A 19,449-nucleotide genomic window follows, 5' to 3' on the forward strand; every position below is an offset into this window, starting at 1 on the left:
TATTTGCCCATTCCCCCATCCCGGGCTGGTCCTTCTGGTACCACGAGGACAGGATCGGAAAACGCCTTTCGGGGTCACCCTGGGGATGTCGGCCCCTGCCGCAGGCGGAGCAGGGACCCAGCCCCGGACTCTGGAGCAGTGTCTGTGGTCCCCGGGCCGTCAGAGGAGTGTTTTAGGGAGGGCTCTGATGAACACGAGTGGAGTTTTCCATGGCACATGGCAGCAGAGCGGGAGAACATTTTTCCCATTCTCCCACGGCTTGGGAGAACATTTTTCCCATTTTGCTCTTCTTTGCTGCCCAGGGAGTCGTGGAGTCTCCCTCTCTGGAGACATCCCAAACCCACCTGGACGCGTTCCTGTGTCACCTGTGTGACCATGTCTTGGCAGGGAGCTGGACTGGACACTCTCCAGAAATCCCTTCCAACCCCAGCTATTCTGCGATTCAGTGATTCATTGACACAAAAGTGCCTCCGCGGCGTCATTTCCAGCCAGCGGCTCTTATCAGCCGCCCGCAGGTGTCTTTGGGAAGTGTGTGCAATCAGGAAACCACAGCAGCGCAGCGCTTCCCACACCTCCCAGATCCCGGCACACGCGGGGACACGGCACGCCGTGACACGGGACAACCTTTGGGCAGGACTCGGGGAGGTCCCGGAGCCGCCCCCGCTGTGCCCAAAGCTCAGGTGTGTTTACGGGGAGCAGCTCCTCTCCTGCTGATAAGGCTCCCACCTTTGCACTCCCGAGCCACAGCAGAGAGTTTGCACCTTCTCCAAACGACACCTGGAAATTAAACCGCTGGAAAAAGCTTTTATTGCCCGTGCCGGGTGCCCAGCTGCGCTGCGTGCCCCGCGGCGCTCTGAGGAGGAGGCAGCTCCTTAAATAACCTTAATAATAATTTCACCTTAAATAACTCGGGGTGATGTGAGGCTCACGCATGACCTGCCGTACCCCCTGAGGCACAGCTCCATCACGCTCCATCTGCCTCCAGCCCTCGCCGGCCCGCAGCGGCTGCCCGGGGCTGAGGATAAAGAGCGGGGCAAGCGGGCAGAGACATTTCCCCGCCTCTGGTGACTCATGGCTCAGGCACGTCCAGAGCCAACAATGCGCCTTTGTACTCGGAGATCTCAATGGATTTCTCTTTCGTGGTCTTGTCTGGTTGGCTTTTGAGCCTGTGTAAAGCCCGTAAATCCTGAAATAATGAATCCCACACAGTTTTGTTGCACCTGGCGCAAAGAAAACGCCTCCCTTTGTGGGCATTGAACCTGACATCTGCTAGTTTTACTGCATGCCCGCCTGCCTTTAGAACAAAACAATAAATCCAGCCATTATTCATCCCCTCCCCTGCCAGTCAGGATTTGAGAGCCTTCTATCATTTCTGTCAAGTGCTCCAAGCCTGGGCTGAGTCAGTGAAAGTGTCAAGGGCTGGGCAGTGAGACTTGGCGAGCGCTGCCCTGGAGCTGATCCCCGGCAGAGTGCCCGCTGCTCCTGCTAAGAGGCTCCCGGGAATCCCGCTCGTGTTCTGGCGCTAGGAGGAATGCTCGATTACAAAACGCAGGTGCGATGATGACGGGCCAGCACGGGGAGGCTGTGATGCAAAGTGATGCAAAGTGCCAAAGTCTGGGCACAGACAGGGCTGATGTGGCTGCGGAGCTGCAGGGGGACGTGGCAGATCCAGCACGGCAGGGGCTGGGTGTGAGGAGCAGCCCCAAGTACAGCCAGGGGACGAGGGGACAGGGACAGAGCAGAGCTCGACTCGGTGATTTCACCTTAAACTCCGTCGTCTGCACAGCTCCCACTCCAGTGTGTGTCCATCACCCACTGTGTAACAGCACAAAGGGAGAAGGAAGAAGCAATAGGGGAAAATAATCCTGTATAACTGGGCTTCTCCAGCAAATTTGACTTTGTACCTCATGGTGCTGATTTAAAACCAAGACATATGGAATGGCTCCAGGATAAAGGATGAAGGATTGAAGATCATCTTTCTGGCCCTCCAGGCACCAGTGGTGCCTCAAGGCTGTGCTGTGGGTGGTAAGGGATTATAGCTGAGGTGAATATGGCACGTCCCACCTCACTGGGGTGGTGGCACATGGAGAATATCCCCAAAAGGGGAAGATGGAGAAATGGAGGCTGAGATATCCCAGGGCTGAAGAAAAATCACTCAAATGACAGAGCTGTCCAGCCTGTTTCTCTTCGTGCTGAGGGGCTGCAGTTACCACATTTATCAGAAGATGAACATGCAGGTGACTGTCAGCATGGGAGATAAGGAGAAAATTGCAGCTGGGAGTTCAAGCCAGGGCTGCTCCCTTTGGCAATTCACTCAAACAGGCCCGTGGGAGAGAAAGTGGTTTATCAGAATTCATTCATTGCCTTCCGCCCTCCTGGGGACTTGCTGTGTTTTGGAGCCGGTCTGTTTCCCTGGGGGGATTACCAGGCCTTTAACCTCCTTGGATTTCTCCAGGGCTCTGTTTCTGTGTCTGGGAGGGTGCTCAGGGATTAGCCTTGCTCCCAGGAAGAGGCACAATCCCTAATGCGCTCTAAATTCCTTAGCACCCCATGCTCACTAAGCCACAGATGCTGCTGGAACCTCAATCACTCTGAGCTATCCCTGTCCTATCCCCATGACTGGATTTGTGGCTCTCAGACGATTCCCTTGTGTAAATTATCAGGATTTTTTGCTTTCCTCCCCTTTTAGCTGCACCTGGGCTCTTGTTCCTCTGGAGCTCTGCTCCTGTGTGCTCAGCTGCTGCCATACAGAGGTGCCCAGTGCCTGTAGGTCCCTCACCTGCACCACACCTTCATCACACACCATTTCCCTCAGCATCTGCCAAGTGCCATTTCCTGGGTTTATAAACTCAGACAGAATGACAACAACAACAACAACAAATGAAAAAAAAACCAGCTTTCCCAGAAACATCTCTTTTTATTAATCATGTCTTTAGCACTAGATACATTTGTGTACTCGAGGCCTGGCTGTCCCACACAAAGCAGCAGAGCCCCAGAGAAACCTGAGGCAGCAGAGATGGCAGAGAGCTCCTGGCCAGCAGCAGGAGCCAGAAACCCCAGAGAGTGCTGGGCTCACTGGAACCTCCTTCTCACTTTTCCTGCTGCTCAGCGCCCACTGAGACCTTGCAGGTCACAGTCTTTGTTCTCAAAACTCTCCATTAACCCCAAGACCATTTTGGCCCCAAACCAGCATGCCCCAGGTTGGGCTCTCCAAGCCCAGGGCTCTTGGGCCCAGCATTTCCAGCTCCTTCTGCCCCTGCTGTGCCTTCAGCTTCCTGCTGGGATGGGAGAGCCAGGAGGGCTCTGGGTGCTCAGATGTGCTGGGCAGGTCTGTGTGGACCACACTGCCAACTGCCCTGCACTGCAGCTGCATTTGGAAAGGAGCAGGAGACTGTCAGCTCCCTCTGAGCTCCACAGAGAGCAGAGTCAGCAGTGGTTTATCTTCACAAGGTTTGTCAACTGATCAATTCCACTGAAGTGGTCTGGGGCTTCTCCCTTTCTTTTTCTCATATGGGTGAAAGAAACTTGCTCAATCATCTCAGAGTGTAGGGGCTTTACTGGGCATAACCTCTCCTTCTCCACATTAACCAGACCCATTTCACTATTTCCTTTTCTCCTTGCTACTCAGGCACCAAGTTCTCTTTTCAGAAAGCTGCTGCTGTCCCCTCAGTCTGCAGAAGCAAAGGGAGCTGGAAATGAAAAATTGAAATCTGGTGCCTGAACTCTGAGAGGAAAAGGATCCCAAAAGGGCACTGGCTCCCAGCCCTTGAGAGCTAAGGTTGTGTTGTTGCTTGGTAATCACAACTGAAGTCACCCCAGTTCCAGGAATAGTGTTATTAAAGAACAACAGGAAACACACAGCAGAAAAGCTACAGCCTATTCAGCACATTTGGTTCTGACTCCAGCCTGGTTCCCTGGGATGGGGAACACCAAACCTGCTCAGTTCCTTCAGCCACCCCCACCTGAACCCCCAGCAAAGTCAGGTCTGAGCACAGGGGCACAGCAGGGAGCAGGATCCCTGCTCAGGGGCCTCACTTGGCTGTTTATCTCTGAGGTTTTCAGGGCATTCCAAAGGGAAGGGCAAAGATCCCTGTCCTTGAATTCCCAGCTCTGCCCCAGTTCCACCTTTACAGCACCTTGTAGGTGTGTCTGTATTATTATAATGCAGAATTAGCAGTAAAAATACAAATTAGAAACCAATTATCTCATAAGCCACCACTTCACTCAAGCTTTTTGAATCCACCCAACGTGCATCTGAGCTGGTCCTGAGCCAGAGACCAGGGCACAGTGGCAGTGACCAGTCCACAGCCTCAGCAGCAGCTCAGTCACCAGGTGAGAAACATTCCCCAGGTACAACCCAACACATCCCTGCAGACCCTGGAGGAGAGAGGGGAGCAGGGCAGGGGCTGTGCCCGAGGGAGTGGCTGTAGAGATGGGAAAAGCACAGCAGGGGCCACCCCAGGACATGGGACCAGCATTTGGGACACGGGACCAGCACGTGGCTCCATCAGGTGCTTGGGGGTCTCTCCCAGCTCAGCATGCAGGTGGAGAGGTTCCTCCAGCTGAAGGTTTATAGGACACTCTGCTGTGATTGTCACCAGGCCACTGGGATGCCGAGATAAGTTAGCCTGGAATGTCTGATGAACTGAGTCATTATCCCCATTCTCGGAATACAGGCAACAACCTGTGACAGGCCTTATCTGTGCCACTTTTATGGATACTCTAAAAGCAATACAATACTGTGAAAAAAAGTATTAGGTTGCATTAGTTCTTTAATATTTACTAAACATTTATGGAAAAAAAGCAATGTAGTTTCTCTTCAGACAGATTCTTTACATTTAATGTCCATAATGTTTATTCCTTTCAGTCTTTACATTTCTCACACTGGCAGTAAATTGGGCTGAAGTTATTTCTGAACCAAAGCTGCTGCTGGTTCCTGGTGCTCTGATAGATCATGCACTGCCCCAGCAAGAGGTTATCTACTATTAACTGTGCCAATGACACAGCAGGATCACCTGGGAATAACAATGATCCCAATCAGGGCCATGGCCATTAAACCACCCATTTACTCCCTCAGCTCCCACAGAGGAGATCAGTAACAGGCTGACTTGCCAGTAACAGTTTCCAGTTGACTTTGGCTTGTGTTTCCAGAATGAGAATTAAAAAACACTTCCATGGAAGATGCAGAAAGCCAGGGAGAGGCTGTGGTCAGTGGTACAAAATACAGGATCACAGAGTCTTTACAGATGACATGGAAAATGTATCACCACTCAATAGCCCTTGGGAGGACACTGGGATCCTCGGGAAGGGCTGTCCCCAGCTCCAGGGACTGGCACAGCAAAACCCAGAGCACAGAGCAGCTCAGCTCAACCTGAGCTGAGCTTTACCTGGGCACAGGTAATGGGCAGTGGGGCCCAGTTCCCCAAGAAGGAGGACACAGCCCAGCACATCTCTGCTGGAGGGTTCTGAGAGCAGGTGCCAATTGAAAGGGCCCTGGAAGGATTTTCTCACTCATCAGTAACATAACTTATCTTGGACTAAGACATTAATAATAACCAAGTGTGACTCCAGCTGGCTTGTGAGGAGCTGAATGTTCACACTCAGACCAAGGGAGCAGAGTGAGCCCTGCCACTCCACCTCCAGTGGGATTAAGAACAGGCTGGGATTAAGGAGATGCTCCCATTCCCAGATCCAGGCTGGCTGCTTATAACCAGCATTTTCCATTCCTTCAGCCAACCCCACTTGTGCTGCTGAGGGTGCAGAGCAGCCCTGCCAGCAGAGCCTGGGAACAGGAACAGGCACAGGGCAGAAGGCAGGAGCTGTCTGTGGGTGGATCCGTGCCAGGAGTGCAGCCGGACACATCCAGCCTCCCACTTCTGCAAGAGCAACCCCCAGAGCTGGGACAGGCCTGGGTGAGGACAGGGCAGCACATGGACACACCCCTGGGAGCAGGAACCCTGTGCTGAGCTCCAGGCTGAGGAATGAAGAATAAATTCCTTCCTGGAGTTCCCTGCACAGAGCTGAGCCACTCCACTGGCTCTGGTGGCTCCAGAGTCTCACACAGGAAGGATGATCTGGCTGGAAAGGATTTTTCTGCTTTTGTTTTTTTAACACAGGAAGGGATTATCTGGGAATTCGTGTTTCCCACCCCAGGCCTGGAGTGCTGCAGAGGGAAGCTGGTGGCTGCAGCATGAGCAGAAGTGCAAAAAGCTTTATCTGTTTCTGTCTCTACACCACATGGATAACTTGAATTTTCTTCTTCCTTTTCCTTCCCAGTCAAACAAGAGGAAAAGAGAAAAGCCTCTCAGAAAGTGAAACACCCACAGAGCCTGTGACCCCCCAGGCCTCTCCAGCTGAGTGAACATGCCCAGGGCCACTCCCAGCTGTGAGCCAGGCTGAGGAGCAGGGCTGGGACAGTCAGGCCTTCCTGGAGGTGACACTGCCAGCCCAGGCCAAAACACATTTCTCACGTTTAACAGGTGTGATAACACATTTACCCAGGCAAAGGCTGGCGGTCACATCCACCACCACCTCCAACAAACCCCCACCTGTGCCTGGTGAACAGCCAGGGCTGGCACACAGTTCAGCATCTGGGTTTAACCTGCTCCTCCTCAGGTGTCCCAGTCCTGCCCTCTAAAGCAGCTGCAGAGCCCAGGGCAGCAGCAGCAGCAGCTCCTGGGTGGAACAGGGCAGAGGGGATGGAGCTGCTCCCTGCTCACCCAGCCCAGCACACGAACTGCACAGGACAGAACTGGCTCAGACACACCCCAGAGCAGGTGCTGAGAGCTGCAGGAACAGGCAGGAGGGGGATGAGGATTGTCTGTGTGCCCAGCTGCCCTGGGCAGGGACTGAGGGAGCCCCAGAAGCTCCAGGGATGCTGCAGGGGCACAGGGCATGGGGCTGTCCTGGCTGGGACCAGGCTGGGCTCATCCTTTACAGCCTGCTCTGACTGAGGAAGTTCCAGGCTCTATTTTCACTTCTGAACTTTTAATAATGACAGTTTTTATTTGCCTCTGCTGACCCCCTCCTTCTCCAGCAGCCACCTGAAAAACCCCAGCAGGAAAAAGGGGGAATAAAAGTGTTTTCCTGTCACCAGTGGTTAACTCCAAGCACACTGCCACACACAGGACATCAAACATCACAACTCTATTCCAGTCACAGCTCTGAGAGAATTTCATCTCTATAGGCAAATGAATGCTACAAAGGAAAAAATATGTTCATGTTATAAACACCACAAGCTATGAGGAATATAGATCTTTGGAGGGAAATGCATTCATCAGTTGTCATATCCCATAAACTGCACCAGGAGAACAGTCCATAGTCCATTCCAAGACAGAAATTACTGTAAAATCTACCTTCTACTTTGCACCCCAAGTACTACAAGTGGTCAGTGAGGATATACAACAGTTCTACAGAGAAATCACTCAAGTGGATACATAAATGGGCCCTTTGGGGGTTAAATAAGATTTTCAATAGTTCCACAATGCTACATTCATGCTACCAAGTTCACTGAATTGGGATTTGAGAAAGGAAGAACAGCTTGCCTGTCTCCAGTTAGGAGGTGAAAGAAAGGGGGAGAGTTTTGTGTCAGCATTTCAATCCTCCCACAATCATTTCCTTCTCCAGATAACATGACTTTGTGCTTTCACTGCACCTCTGGCTCCCACTTCTCACTGCAGAGCTGGTGGAAGCTCCAATGCTAAACAGTAATTGGCATAAATCTGGGGCTCTTTTTCTTTTATTTCTGACATTTTTTTCCAAAAGCTACAGACTGGTGCCTGCTCTCCCCTTCACTGTAAGTCTGGCAAACCTGACTGAGTCCAGGGATGAGATGTGGCTACCAAAGCTCCCAGCCTGGGGGAGGCAACAGCCCACACCTGTCTGTGTGGCTTTCAGTGACTTTATCTCTCTCCACCTATTCCTCTCCTTGCTGTATGTACATTATTTCTTCAAAAGTTTTGCTATAAAACTGCTCTAAATGTAAAGGGTTCAGCAGTTCTAGCCAGGGGCCTGCTCCCCAAAATCACAACCACAGGTATGGCACAGGGGAAGGAGGACTCTACAGATCAGAACACCAAGTTCTCTTTGTAAGTAGTTAAAAGAAGATTTGTACATGTATTTGCCTTCACTTCACAATCAACAAAATTGAGATACCAGGAAAATAAGGTAATTCTTCCCTGTTACTTCCTTTGCTTGTAAAAGAAATAACTTGTGTAACCTCCCAGAATTGCCAGTGACCTACACAGACTCTAAGTACTATCTGTCCTCTGAAAGGACAGCAGAATGTGAAATAAGCCCCATCCCCAAAATTGAAAAAGCACCCCCTTACCAAACCAAACAAAAATAAATAGATTCCAAAAGATACCATTAAATACCAAGTACAGACCTGGGCTCTCAGGCTGCTCTGACAGAGCTCAGGGTTTTCTCTGTCCTACACAGGAAGGGGCTGAGCAGCTCAGACCAAGAACCAGGTCAGGGGAGAAGGGGTGGGTTATGCACAAACAACTGGCAACCAAGTGAACAGAGAAGAGCCAAACTCATGCTCCAAGCCTGTGCTGTGCCACTCCAGAAGCATTTCTCCCAAATGCCTCAGTGCTTGGCCCCCTCAGAGGGGTCTCCACACAGGCAGAGAGCTCCTCTCCCAACACACAGCAAGACACTGGCATCAACAATTAATTACCATGGCTATTAATTTCTAATTAATTTTTATACCAAAGCGAGCCTGGCGGAGGCTCCCCAGCCAGGTCCCGTGTTTCTAACCTAAAGTATTTCAGCAAAACTAAAGTTCCATAGTTTTGCAAGCAGCAAAATAGAAAGTAATGAACTTGTGGCTAACTGGAGGAGAACTATACATTCGTGAGAGCACGTACAGGTAGTGCAGCACAGCTACTCTGAAAGGAACCAAACCAATGCAGCAGACATGCAGGGTCTGCTAACTTATGTTAAAACCATGTTTGCTGGTGATTAAATATGTCTACAGAAGATATATTACCATTCTGAATATATTTTCAAGCAGACCAAAAATACCTCATCTATTGGTTATGGTGTGTTATTTTTAACTAATTAAATATCAGGAGGGATTTTACCCCTCCCTCGCTATAAAAATTGCACTTATTTTCTATTAAACAAAACAAACAAAAAAAGAAGATTTCAGTTCTATATCCCAGTATATATTCACATGGAAAAGGGATGATCTTGCTCTAAGCTTGCAGGAGTAGGTGTAGCAGTCCTTGCTCTCCAGGACTCCCAGCACAGAAAGTCCCACCAGGACAACCCCCTGCTCCCTCTGTGCTCTGGTGACTTCTTCACTGTAGTGCATGGGTTAACTGGGTTTGTGTATTTTTTGTAAGAAAACCTGAGCTTCAAAAGTCTTTAAAAGGACCTGGAATCAAATCTGGCCCATTCTGACCCAAAGCAGCTCAGTTCTGCCAGGAACTCCATCCTGTCCTGGTTTCACACAGCTCCTCCTGAGGCCCCCGGCTCGGAGCGAGGCCAGCGCGGTGTCACTGTCACTGTCACCCCCTCCCCTCCAGTCTCTCCTGGCCCAGGACACTTCTCCTCCCGAGGCTCCTCCTTCCCTCCCTTTAGCACTGCTGCCTCCTGTAGGGCTGTGAAGGGCTCCCTGTGCCAATAAAAAAGTCTCTCTGCAATAAAGCATGACTTCTTGGACACTGGTGATGAGCTTCCTCTTGCAAAGTCTTCTCCAGCTCATAAAATGTCATCGTAATCCAGGAGCTTGGAGTGCTGGCGCGTCTTCCAGAGGCGGTAAAGGCGGAAGTCAAAGTAAGTTTCAATCATTTGCTTACCTAGAAGTGAAACAGGCAGAGGTCACACCCTGAAAGGAGCAGCAGGGAGAGGGGACAGGACACAGCAGCACAAGCCCAGCCTGACACTGACACTGAGCACGTGGAGGGGCCCGTGAGGACCAAACATCTTTTTAGATCTCCTCAACCATGAACAGCTCCCTGTAATCCCTTGGCAGGGTTTGTCCCCAGGGGCAGGAACTCAGCACAAAGTCTGTCTCCAGACTTTGACCTCTCTGCTCTGAGTGCTGAGGGGAGTTGGGGGCTGGAGAGATCAGCCTGTGTGAGGCACAGGGACTTCAGAGGCTGTAAACCAAGAGTTAACTCCTTGTAAAGAAATACTAGAAATAATTAACACTGAAAATTCAAATTGAAAAATGCATGGTTTTTTTTGTAAATGGCCAGGCCATCCCTGTCCTGCTCCTGTCTGTGCTCCCAGCACACACCAGTGCCAGCTGTGCCCCCCACCCCTCTGACTGAAGGGGGTCTCACAGGCAGCCAGGAGGTGCAGGAAAAACACAAGGGCAAACAACCCTGCACTGAGACAGGGCTCCAAGAGGGGATTTTCACTTGTGAGGCCTGATTAAGATTAGTTTTAGATGACTTTGCAAAGGATTACAAGGGTACACTCTTAGTACGTCCCAGACTGATCAAAGGGATAAATTCAGACGTATTCTTCAGCTCAGCTGCTTTAATGCCTGCACACAGAACTCACTGCTGGCTGCTGAGCTGCCACAAACCCAGCAATTCCCTGCAGCTGCTCCTGGACATCCCTCAGTGATGTCACACTCACATCTGAGTGTGTTTGCTCTGGGGCCTGTGCAGGCACAGCTGAACTGATCACACAGACTGAACAGCCTGGGCTAGGGGAGGTCCCTGCCCATGGAGGGGCTGGAACTGGGTGATCCTCAAGGTCCTTCCCAACCCAAACCAATCTGAGACTGGGATTCTGTGAACTCTGCACAGCTGAGCACCAATGTGCTCAACTCCTGCACATTCCTGAGGGTGAAGGGAGGTAAGAAAAACCCAGCAATGCTGAGACCAGAGCTGGGGGCAGCAGAGAAATGCCTACAGCTGGATCCTGCATGGTTTTATCTGCCAAGAACTACAGCAGAGATAAAAGAACACAGGCAAATTCAGAATCTGTCACTTGAAACTTGCACTGTGAATTACTGACATTGACCAGCAAACAGGAAAAATCCTGTAGCTTCTTGAAATATCTGAACTACAGGAAACAAAAAAGGGAAAAGGGCAAGCAGGCTGAGCTGTAGAATGGCTCTGATGGGCCATATCCCAGCTGCTTATTCACACAATTCACCTTGGTGCCAGTGGTTTGAGCTCTGGAGAAGAGACCCCAGCACACCTGGCAACAGAAAAGGTTCTGCTCCATGTGCATTTCCCCCACATAATGATGGATTAATAATGATGCCCTAATAATGATGGATTCTCCTGTCTCAGCCTGGAAAGCTGTCTCCTCTTGCATTGCCAGGGTCCTGGGAGAGGCCTCTGCAGCCTCAGGCACAACAAACAGGGCATCTGAAATGTGAACACAGGCAGGAGCTGCAAGGGGAAAGGCAGGAGCAGCAGCTGAGCCACACAAGGTGGTTACAAGCTAAACAAAGACCATGGCAGGACTTAAGAAAGTCAAAACTGCTTTTTGATGAAGATGCCCCCTGAAGGAGGCAGACAGGTTAGCAAGGTGTGTGTTTGCATTTCTGTACAGGAAATAAATTACCTTGAGCTGATAGTTCAAGTGGAGACTCAAAGGCAACCCTATAAGGATTCATTAAGTTTTTCAGATTCTGAAATAGCTGAAAAGAAAACATATCAGAGTTAACAGTGAAAACAATGACTGACTCCTGAGCACCCAGAACTGCCCATCTTTGTTCTGGAAAACTTTCCACCCACGTCCTTTAAAACATCTATCTCACCAGTAAATAAATAAACCAAGTACTGCACAGAACAGCAGCACGTTCCCACCCAGCAGAAGAGGCAGGTTTAGAGCTCCCAGTGTGACTCTGGCCTCCCTGAGGCCAGCAGACATTCCAGGGGTGACCCACAGGTCCTACCTTCTCCCCATTGGGGTTTCCAAGAACATAGCAGCCCATGATGTGGATGATATTTGGTTCAGGATTGACTTTACTCATCAGCCGGCTCAACCTCTTCCAGAAGCTGGAAAAAACAGAACACATCATTAAAAAAAAAAAAAATTAAAAAAAGAAAAATCTCTCCTCATAGGAAATATTAATGTCCAGGATGTGTACACACAGCATTCACACAGGGCCCAGGGTTTGCAGCCTGGGCAGGAAACTGCTCAGGAAGAACCACTGGATCTCAGACAAGAAAGAACAGGGGCAGAGGCAGGGCCTGAGGAGCAGGTCCAAGTCATGTGGCAGACAAGGAGGAGCAGCTCATGGAGCCCAGGGAGCTCCAGGGTGAGGAGAAAGGAGCAAAGTCCCCCAGGAGTGCTTCTGCAGTGACTGTTTTACCAAGCATCCCCTCCAGCTTCCTCTCTCCCATTTCTATCAACAATTGCCCTTTCTGAACACGAGGGTTCTCAGTGCCCTGGTTCATTTCCAGGGCATGAAATCAGCAGGGAACAGCTGGAGAGATTGTTCTGAGTGAGACAACACAGCCCAGCCATGTCAGCCTGTGCTTGGTGCTGCTCACAGTCACCCCCTCTTGATGTGTGGAGACTGTGAGGAGGCACTTGGATGTGAAACACGATCCCCTCCCCTGGGCAGAGGGCTGGAGCAGATTTTTGGGAGGCTCTAAAGCCCAAAAATTCCTCCATGGGTGTTCCAACCAGACTGCAGCCTCAGCTTTCCTCAGCACTGCCTCCCAGGAACACTCAAGCTGGAACTGGAGACATTCACTCCCAAGCTCCCAAACTTTCAGCTGTGTGTTTACAGCTGTCTGCAGATCCCTGATTTATCAGCCTGGGAGCAGCCATGCCTGGGATGTGCTCAGAATCAGTGGATGTGCACACGTGCTGCAGAATTCCACAGCCAGTGTTTGTGCCAGGGCATGAGATTGCTGAGCAGATGTTGATTTTAATACTCAGTTCTCATGCCAACAAAAAGTTGTGTAGGAGCAGGTTGGTGTACATCCTCTCCCCCACAGCCAGGCACTGTTAGCCAAGCAAGTTTGAGCCAGCACAAGTGAGTAGGCAGCAAAACAGGCAAAGCTCTACTCTCTGCAAGGAGCAGCAGAACTGCTCAGCACTCCCAGCTGAAGGCTGGCATGTTAGTGAAAAGCCTCCTCAGTAACAGGCTGGACTTTGAGCAGGCTTTGCAGAGACAAATTCCATTTCCCCTTGGCCAGTGTCAGCTGTGGGGGAACACTCTGGATTTCTGCCACAGTCACAGCTTAGCAATGGTATCACAGCACCAGAGGCTCGGGGTGCACTGTTCTCACTTCTGGTCAGCAAAGCTGTTTTCAGTACAAGAAATATCCTCTTTTTTCCTCCTCTTTTGACAGTCTTTATCCACACAGACACAAACAGATAGAAGTATAAATCTCCTGGTGACAGGGCTGCAGCACTCAAGGGACAAGCTCAGCTCTGCCACCTCTGCTGTTACCCCTGAGTGAGCTGTGAGCTGCTGTTCAGTGCCTCCTCAGCCTCCTCACCCCCTGACCAAGTCACCCCAGCTCCCCTCACTTCTCCTGCTCCACCATGAGCTGCAAACATTGAGCAAACCCAGCAGGAAATGCCATGCAAACCCAGAACACAACACAGCCACTCACAGGATCAGATCTTCCTCCTTCTCCACTTTGGCGAAAGTGGCGACTTTGTTCTTTAACAAGTATAAGTGCCCAGGGCCTCCCTGCAAGAGACAGAGGGACAGATGGAAACCCATGTGCACAGGCCCCGAGGAAACAAAGCCTGGATGTGTTTCTGTCCTGCCCAGCCATTCCCAGAAGTGCCACAAGGGAGCAGGGCAGCCCTGCACTGCAGGCACATCCACAGGGGCAGAGGGCTGGGGGCTGCATTCCCTGGGTTTTGCTGCTCTGTGCCCACATCACTCTAAGAAAGGCACAATAATGGATAAAAAACGCCATTGTGGGTGGCTGGAGAGTAACAGGAAGACAAGAAAGTCCCTGTCACCTGGGGGTGCTGGGGGTGGGCAGAAGAGAAGCTGAGCACAGCAGGGACAGCAGGCAAGGGCTGCACTGCAGAGGAGCTGGACCTGGGCACAGGAGGCATGAACAGATTGACACAACACCAGGAACATTAAAAGCCACAATGTCCAGGTCAGAGTGCAGCAAAGCTGCTCCTCTCAGCACTGGGCACATGGAGGGAGTTAAGTCAGGTCACCTCCCTCCCTTTTCAGGCACAGCTGCCCAGAAGTCCACAGGTGACCACCAGGAGGAACAGCAAACTTGGGAAGGAAATCCCCAGCAACCCCCCAGTCCAGCAGGGCCTGCACCTGCCCCAGCACAGCTCCAGCCTGACCCTTCTCCTGCATCCTCTGGCCCAGCTGAGCCATCTGCCAGACACACCACTGTCACTGTCACACTGAAGCTGGATGGAAACCAGAACTATGACACTGCAAGGGCTTGTTGTCTCTGGAATCCTTTCTAGGTCAGTGCTGGTTTAACTGGGGTTCCTTGAGAGAATCAGTCCAGCTCTTGACTTGGCCTCACTAAATCAGATTTGATTTCCTGCTGTCACAGCAACGTGAGACTGCTCCATGTCTGGGAAATGGGAAGTGAAATCTGTGCCTTGGCAGTGACTTGAATGCAAGCTGACTTTGGAATATTGGTTCCTCTACGTCATTTTCCCCATAGAAAAAGACAAATTTGTAACATTTTACCCAAGTGCTTAACAACTTTCATGTACCTGGCAAAATATCAGCATCTTCCAGATTTTGCAGCCTTTCCGATAAATGTTAAGTTTCTTCTCTATTTCCTCTGGGGGAAAAGAAATTGGAAAAGATGAACCATAGACAAAGCTCAAAATTAATCTTATTTCTTTACACTTATTCCTGAGGGCAGGAAGATGAGCTGGCAGGGGGCCCCAGTACATGCCAAAGATGCTGTGGGGAGCAGGAAATGTCAGCAGGTGACAGGGCAGAGGAGGGATGGAACAGCACCAGCCACTGCCCTGCAGTGACCACAGCTCCAGAGCAGCCCCAGCCCTCCTGGCCCTGTCACTGCTCCCCTCCCCACCACAGGTACAATGAGCAGCCCCCTGCTGCCCTGGCCTCAGCTTCCCTGCCACAATCCATGAGTTCAGCACAGAAAACAGCCACAGAAGGGAATGTTTATTACAGCAGCACATCCAAGAGCAGCTGACTGACTGGCAGGGGTCACTGGGGTGACAAAGACACCTCTGTGAGTGGCAGCTGAGTGACTTAAATACTGATGGTTACATTTGCAATGGGCAGAGATAAAAGGAGGTAACACTGACATACCCAGGATGTCATCAAAGGTGGCGTGTTCATGGTCCTGGAAACCAAGAGAAGACACATTAAGGTTCACTGTCACTCCAGCAGCTCCCTAATAACCACACAACCCCATTCCAAGGATGCTTTAACAGCACATTTACACCAACTGATGGCTGCTGGTCACAGCAGCAGTAACCCTCACCCTAAATCACATTTCAGCACAGAAGCTGAAGACTGAACAGTCCATGAAGATCAAATCCACCTGAAGGCTTGAAGCTGAATGGGCACACACATCCAAAGCACAGACTGTCCCTCAGAAACAGCCAACATCAGCAATGCCAACTTGGCCCAAGTTCTGCAGCCACTCTCTGGCTTTACCCTGCCCAAGCTGGCTGACAAACAGCTGCACTCCCAGCACAGCTGCCTCTGCCACAGCAGGGTCAGCAGGACAGCTGAACAGCCCTGCAAGAGCAGCAAGGCTAAGGCCAGCAGCACTGCCTGCTGCACACTGACACTGGCCTTGCTGGGCTCTCACCTTCCCTTCCAAATTCAGTGATTAGGAAAAAGATCCCCATGACTCCTCAGTGCTGCTTCAGACACCTGCTCAGGCCAGACTGCCAGTGAAAAGTCAGAGTTCAATTAATGACTGCACGTGGGGTGATGGGGCTGGTGGTTCACTGCTCAGCTCTGAGGTGCTGCTTATCCCAGGGATGAGCAAGAGGAGGAGCCCTAAGCCTGGCAATGCCTGCCCTGCCTTCCCTTGAAAATCCTCCTATGCAGCTTGGCTGGGCTGCAGGGCCCAGAGCCCATGTGTGCCATTTCCACCCACCTGACTGCTCCACCCAGACCTGAGCCCCCACAAAGCTGGGCTCAACACACCCCCAAGCTCCTTCCTGACAGCTTTTCCAAATCACATCAGCATTTTGGAGTCACCCTAACAGGAACTAGGGAAACAGAAAAGTCTCTGTATGGCTCCTGCTCTCAGCCACAGCAGAAGTGATTTACTTACATAGAGGATGGGGATGATGGAGGGGTCGTCCCTGCGGATAATTGTGGGGACATACTCTGCTTTGGGCACCTTGGAAGAAATGAGCTGCAAAGGGGAAAAAAGGTGCAACAGCATGAGGAGAAGGCAGTAGAGTCTGGACAGAAGCACAAAGGCCATAAAACAGTGCCCTGTACTGCTGTTCTCTGGTGTTACTCGAGGTAGCAGCCAATCCAGTCCACCCACATCCCCATGGGAAGTTTCCAGCCCAGAGCACCCCAGGCCTGCCAAGTGCCCTGAGTGTCACCATCTCCTTGACCCCCAACACATGAGCACACAGCTCTGCCCTCAGGCTGCACTGGGCCCAGAACAGCCTGGAAAGGGGAGACTGGGGTGCACAGAGGACGGAGCAGCTCGTGCACCACCATGGGTGGCTGTATCCCAGCAAGGATCACTCCTGCAAAACCTCCTTTTGGCTGTAGGGAGTGGTCAGTGTCTGGTGGCACCTGCACAGGCTCCAGCCAAGGGCTGGCACTGCACCAGGCACAGGCTGCAGGTGTCAGACAGTGCCTGACAGCTCTGGCTGAAGCCTCAGCTGGCTCCAGCAGCACCAGAGCTCTGAACTGCTGTAATTCCAGGCCCCTCAGTTCCTCACTGTGGGAGCAGAGCTGGCAGTGGTGCTCAGGTCTATTTTCAGGGTTAACAAACCTCAGGCTGACTAGGTTCTGTTGGTGTCAGTCCTGCTCAGATTTGGACTACAGATCCCTCCTTCTAGTTTTCTTTCAACACATTACCCCAGTAATAACAGATCCAAACCCATGTCATGTCTTGTTTCACCTCTGAGTGACCCTCACAGACACCTGAGGCAGTGCCTGTACAACAGACTTCCCATGAAGATCCTGAACTCAGCAGCACTGAAAGGACAGGCAGAGCATAAGCTGGAAGCTCTCACCATTATTTTTGGTGGAATAAAGTCTTCTCCGTCACATGCCATGGCTTCAAGTTCCTTTTCTGCTTCCCAGTTCAAGTCAAAGTCACCATCCAGAGTCCCACAGGAATCCTGAAGGTCATGGCCTGCCAGAACACAGGGAGCATTTATTACAAGGGCAGAACAGCCTTCCCCACTCTGCCCTGCCTTGGCAGCTTCCTCACAGGAGGTGCCACGACACTCGTGCCCTCTTGTCACCCACAGAGTGACAGACACCACGCTGGGGCTGGTGAATTCAAACAGACAAACATGTAACAAATGAAGAGTGCACAGAGAGCTCACACCACGTGTCACAGAGCTTCATCACTCTTGCAGTCACCAAGCTTGGTTTTCAAATGCTAAGTCACAACAGTCACCCTGTCACTCCAGAAATGGGGAAGGAGACAGAACACAGACAGACTCTACACTTCAGCACTGCCAGGCTGATAAGCAAAAGTCCAAAGACTTCAAAGCTGGTCTCCTTGTAGTAATTACTGCTCTGACTACATCTTTTGAAGGATTAAAAAGAAAATCTGCCTTGTTGGTCAGACTGATCCTGGCAGAGAAGTCTTAGAGCGTGCGTGAGGACAGCTGCAACAAACACAGTCATATTGCAACAGTAGACTTGAACTTGCTCTTCAAATCGACCTTACCTGTTGGCCTTCAATGCCTCCTGGGGAAAAAAACATCTGGAAGGAATATAATTGACCATTAAAGGTTAAAAACAGAGATGGTTGCTGGACTGAGGAAAGAGAACCGAGGTGCCACTGTTTGTGCCTTTGGGGATGTCCGAGTGTCGCTGGGCAGTGCCTGGAGCCTGTGTGAACCACAGCTGTTCCATGGCTGTTCCATGGCTGTTCCATGGCTGTTCCATCCACTCTGGGCAGCTGAGGGAGCAGGGAGGAGTCAGACTGCCAAACAACAGGGTCATGTTTTGAACCTGGCCTTTCATACACCTCCCCCTGCAAGCTGGCTCTTCTACACCTAGCAGGGCCAGATCTCATGCTTACCTGGTAGATCAGGTCATTTCATTAGTGAAATTCCCTTCAACATGGGCAAACTCATATCCACCAAGCTCCTGCCTACAGGCTTGCAATAAAATCTGTGTAAAACAGCCATTCCCTTTACAAGAACACAGTGGGAAGATGCTGGCATTCCTTCCTGTAAATGAACACAACAGCATCTGAGACCCCTCAAGCAGAACATGGCAGCTTTACTGGGGATTCCCAGAGGGATTCCTGGCAGCCCAAATGAAGATCAGATTGCCCCAAGCTATCACCTGTGCAGGAAATCAAAGCTCCATCTCCTCAGCTGTGTTCTTGAGCTATTCCAGGCTAGGAAAGAGCTCAGAAGGGGCTCCTGCATGGGAAGCCATGTTAGCCCCACTATGGTAAAGGCAGCCTTGGACTGGTGAGCTTCCAGAGAGGTTGTTTTGGTGCCAAGAGGATAAGGGATGATGGCAACAGAGGGCTGTAAGAAAGCTGTACCACTGGGTACCCTTTGGCAACTGCTCAATAACCTGAGGTTGGATGAGTGGTGCTCTACAAATAAATACAGGTACACACAGATGAACAGGTACATACACCTGGAGCGTTACCTGCTCCGATCTCAGGAAACTAAAAAGGATCACAGACAGGACAGAAGGGCACAGAGGAGTTACTCCAGTGGGACTCCAGTCAGCAATTGCTGGAGGGTTTGCCCACAGGAGGAAGCTCAAAGGACTCAGAACTCACTTTCTCGAGAGTCATGGAAGGGATCAGCTTTGATGGGAGTCGGGTCACTCCAGGACCTGCTGAAGCTCCTCTCACGCCGTTCGGCAAATGCTAAAGGATAAAACCAGAGCACGACATTAACAGATCCCAAAGCACCTCTGCTGCTGCCAGCAAACAAATCATCCAGCAGACTGCCACCAAAGCCACACATCACAGACTCCCCTGGGCTGGTCCTTCCACTTGCCAAACATGAGTCCTTTCCACACAGCAGAGACAAAGTGCCCACTTGTGCACGGATGGGACATGGAACACAGAAAAAGGACAACACTTGATGGTCTCTCCTCAAATGCACACAGCTCAAACCTCAATTTAACCAAGGCCAGTCCAGTGTGCCAGTGTAAGTGCTCAGACTGCACAGCTGGTGACACCTGCATGCTCAGAAGAAGGCTGTAGCTCTCCAGTCAGTTCTCCCTTCATGTCCTACTGGCATCCCAGTCAGAGCTGGACCAAACAGCACGGAGGGGATGTCTCTGCAAAGCTCATGCTTTCTACATTTTGTTGCAAAAGAGGAAATCCTTCAGCCTCTGCTTGC

At 51.0% G+C, this 19,449-nt stretch overlaps 1 protein-coding gene across 2 annotated transcripts in view; it reads right to left on the reverse strand.

The window, feature by feature from the left end:
• Nucleotides 1-4,754: 4,754 nt before the first annotated feature.
• The window catches only part of NSMF (NMDA receptor synaptonuclear signaling and neuronal migration factor), a 42,321-nt gene continuing 27,626 nt past the window's right edge, over nucleotides 4,755-19,449 (reverse strand). For both annotated transcript variants that reach the window (XM_056505349.1, XM_056505348.1), the window contains 9 exons: nucleotides 18,879-18,968; nucleotides 17,131-17,252; nucleotides 16,203-16,286; nucleotides 15,221-15,254; nucleotides 14,647-14,717; nucleotides 13,551-13,630; nucleotides 11,873-11,975; nucleotides 11,539-11,614; nucleotides 4,755-9,806 (listed from right to left, as the gene is read on the reverse strand). In XM_056505349.1, the coding sequence (XP_056361324.1) occupies nucleotides 9,709-9,806; nucleotides 11,539-11,614; nucleotides 11,873-11,975; nucleotides 13,551-13,630; nucleotides 14,647-14,717; nucleotides 15,221-15,254; nucleotides 16,203-16,286; nucleotides 17,131-17,252; nucleotides 18,879-18,968 (758 nt within the window). In that variant the 3' untranslated portion in view covers nucleotides 4,755-9,708. The remainder of the gene's footprint in view (nucleotides 9,807-11,538; nucleotides 11,615-11,872; nucleotides 11,976-13,550; nucleotides 13,631-14,646; nucleotides 14,718-15,220; nucleotides 15,255-16,202; nucleotides 16,287-17,130; nucleotides 17,253-18,878; nucleotides 18,969-19,449) is intronic.

The sequence above is a fragment of the Oenanthe melanoleuca genome, chromosome 17 (assembly GCF_029582105.1).
Source record: "Oenanthe melanoleuca isolate GR-GAL-2019-014 chromosome 17, OMel1.0, whole genome shotgun sequence".
NCBI lineage: Eukaryota > Metazoa > Chordata > Aves > Passeriformes > Muscicapidae > Oenanthe > Oenanthe melanoleuca.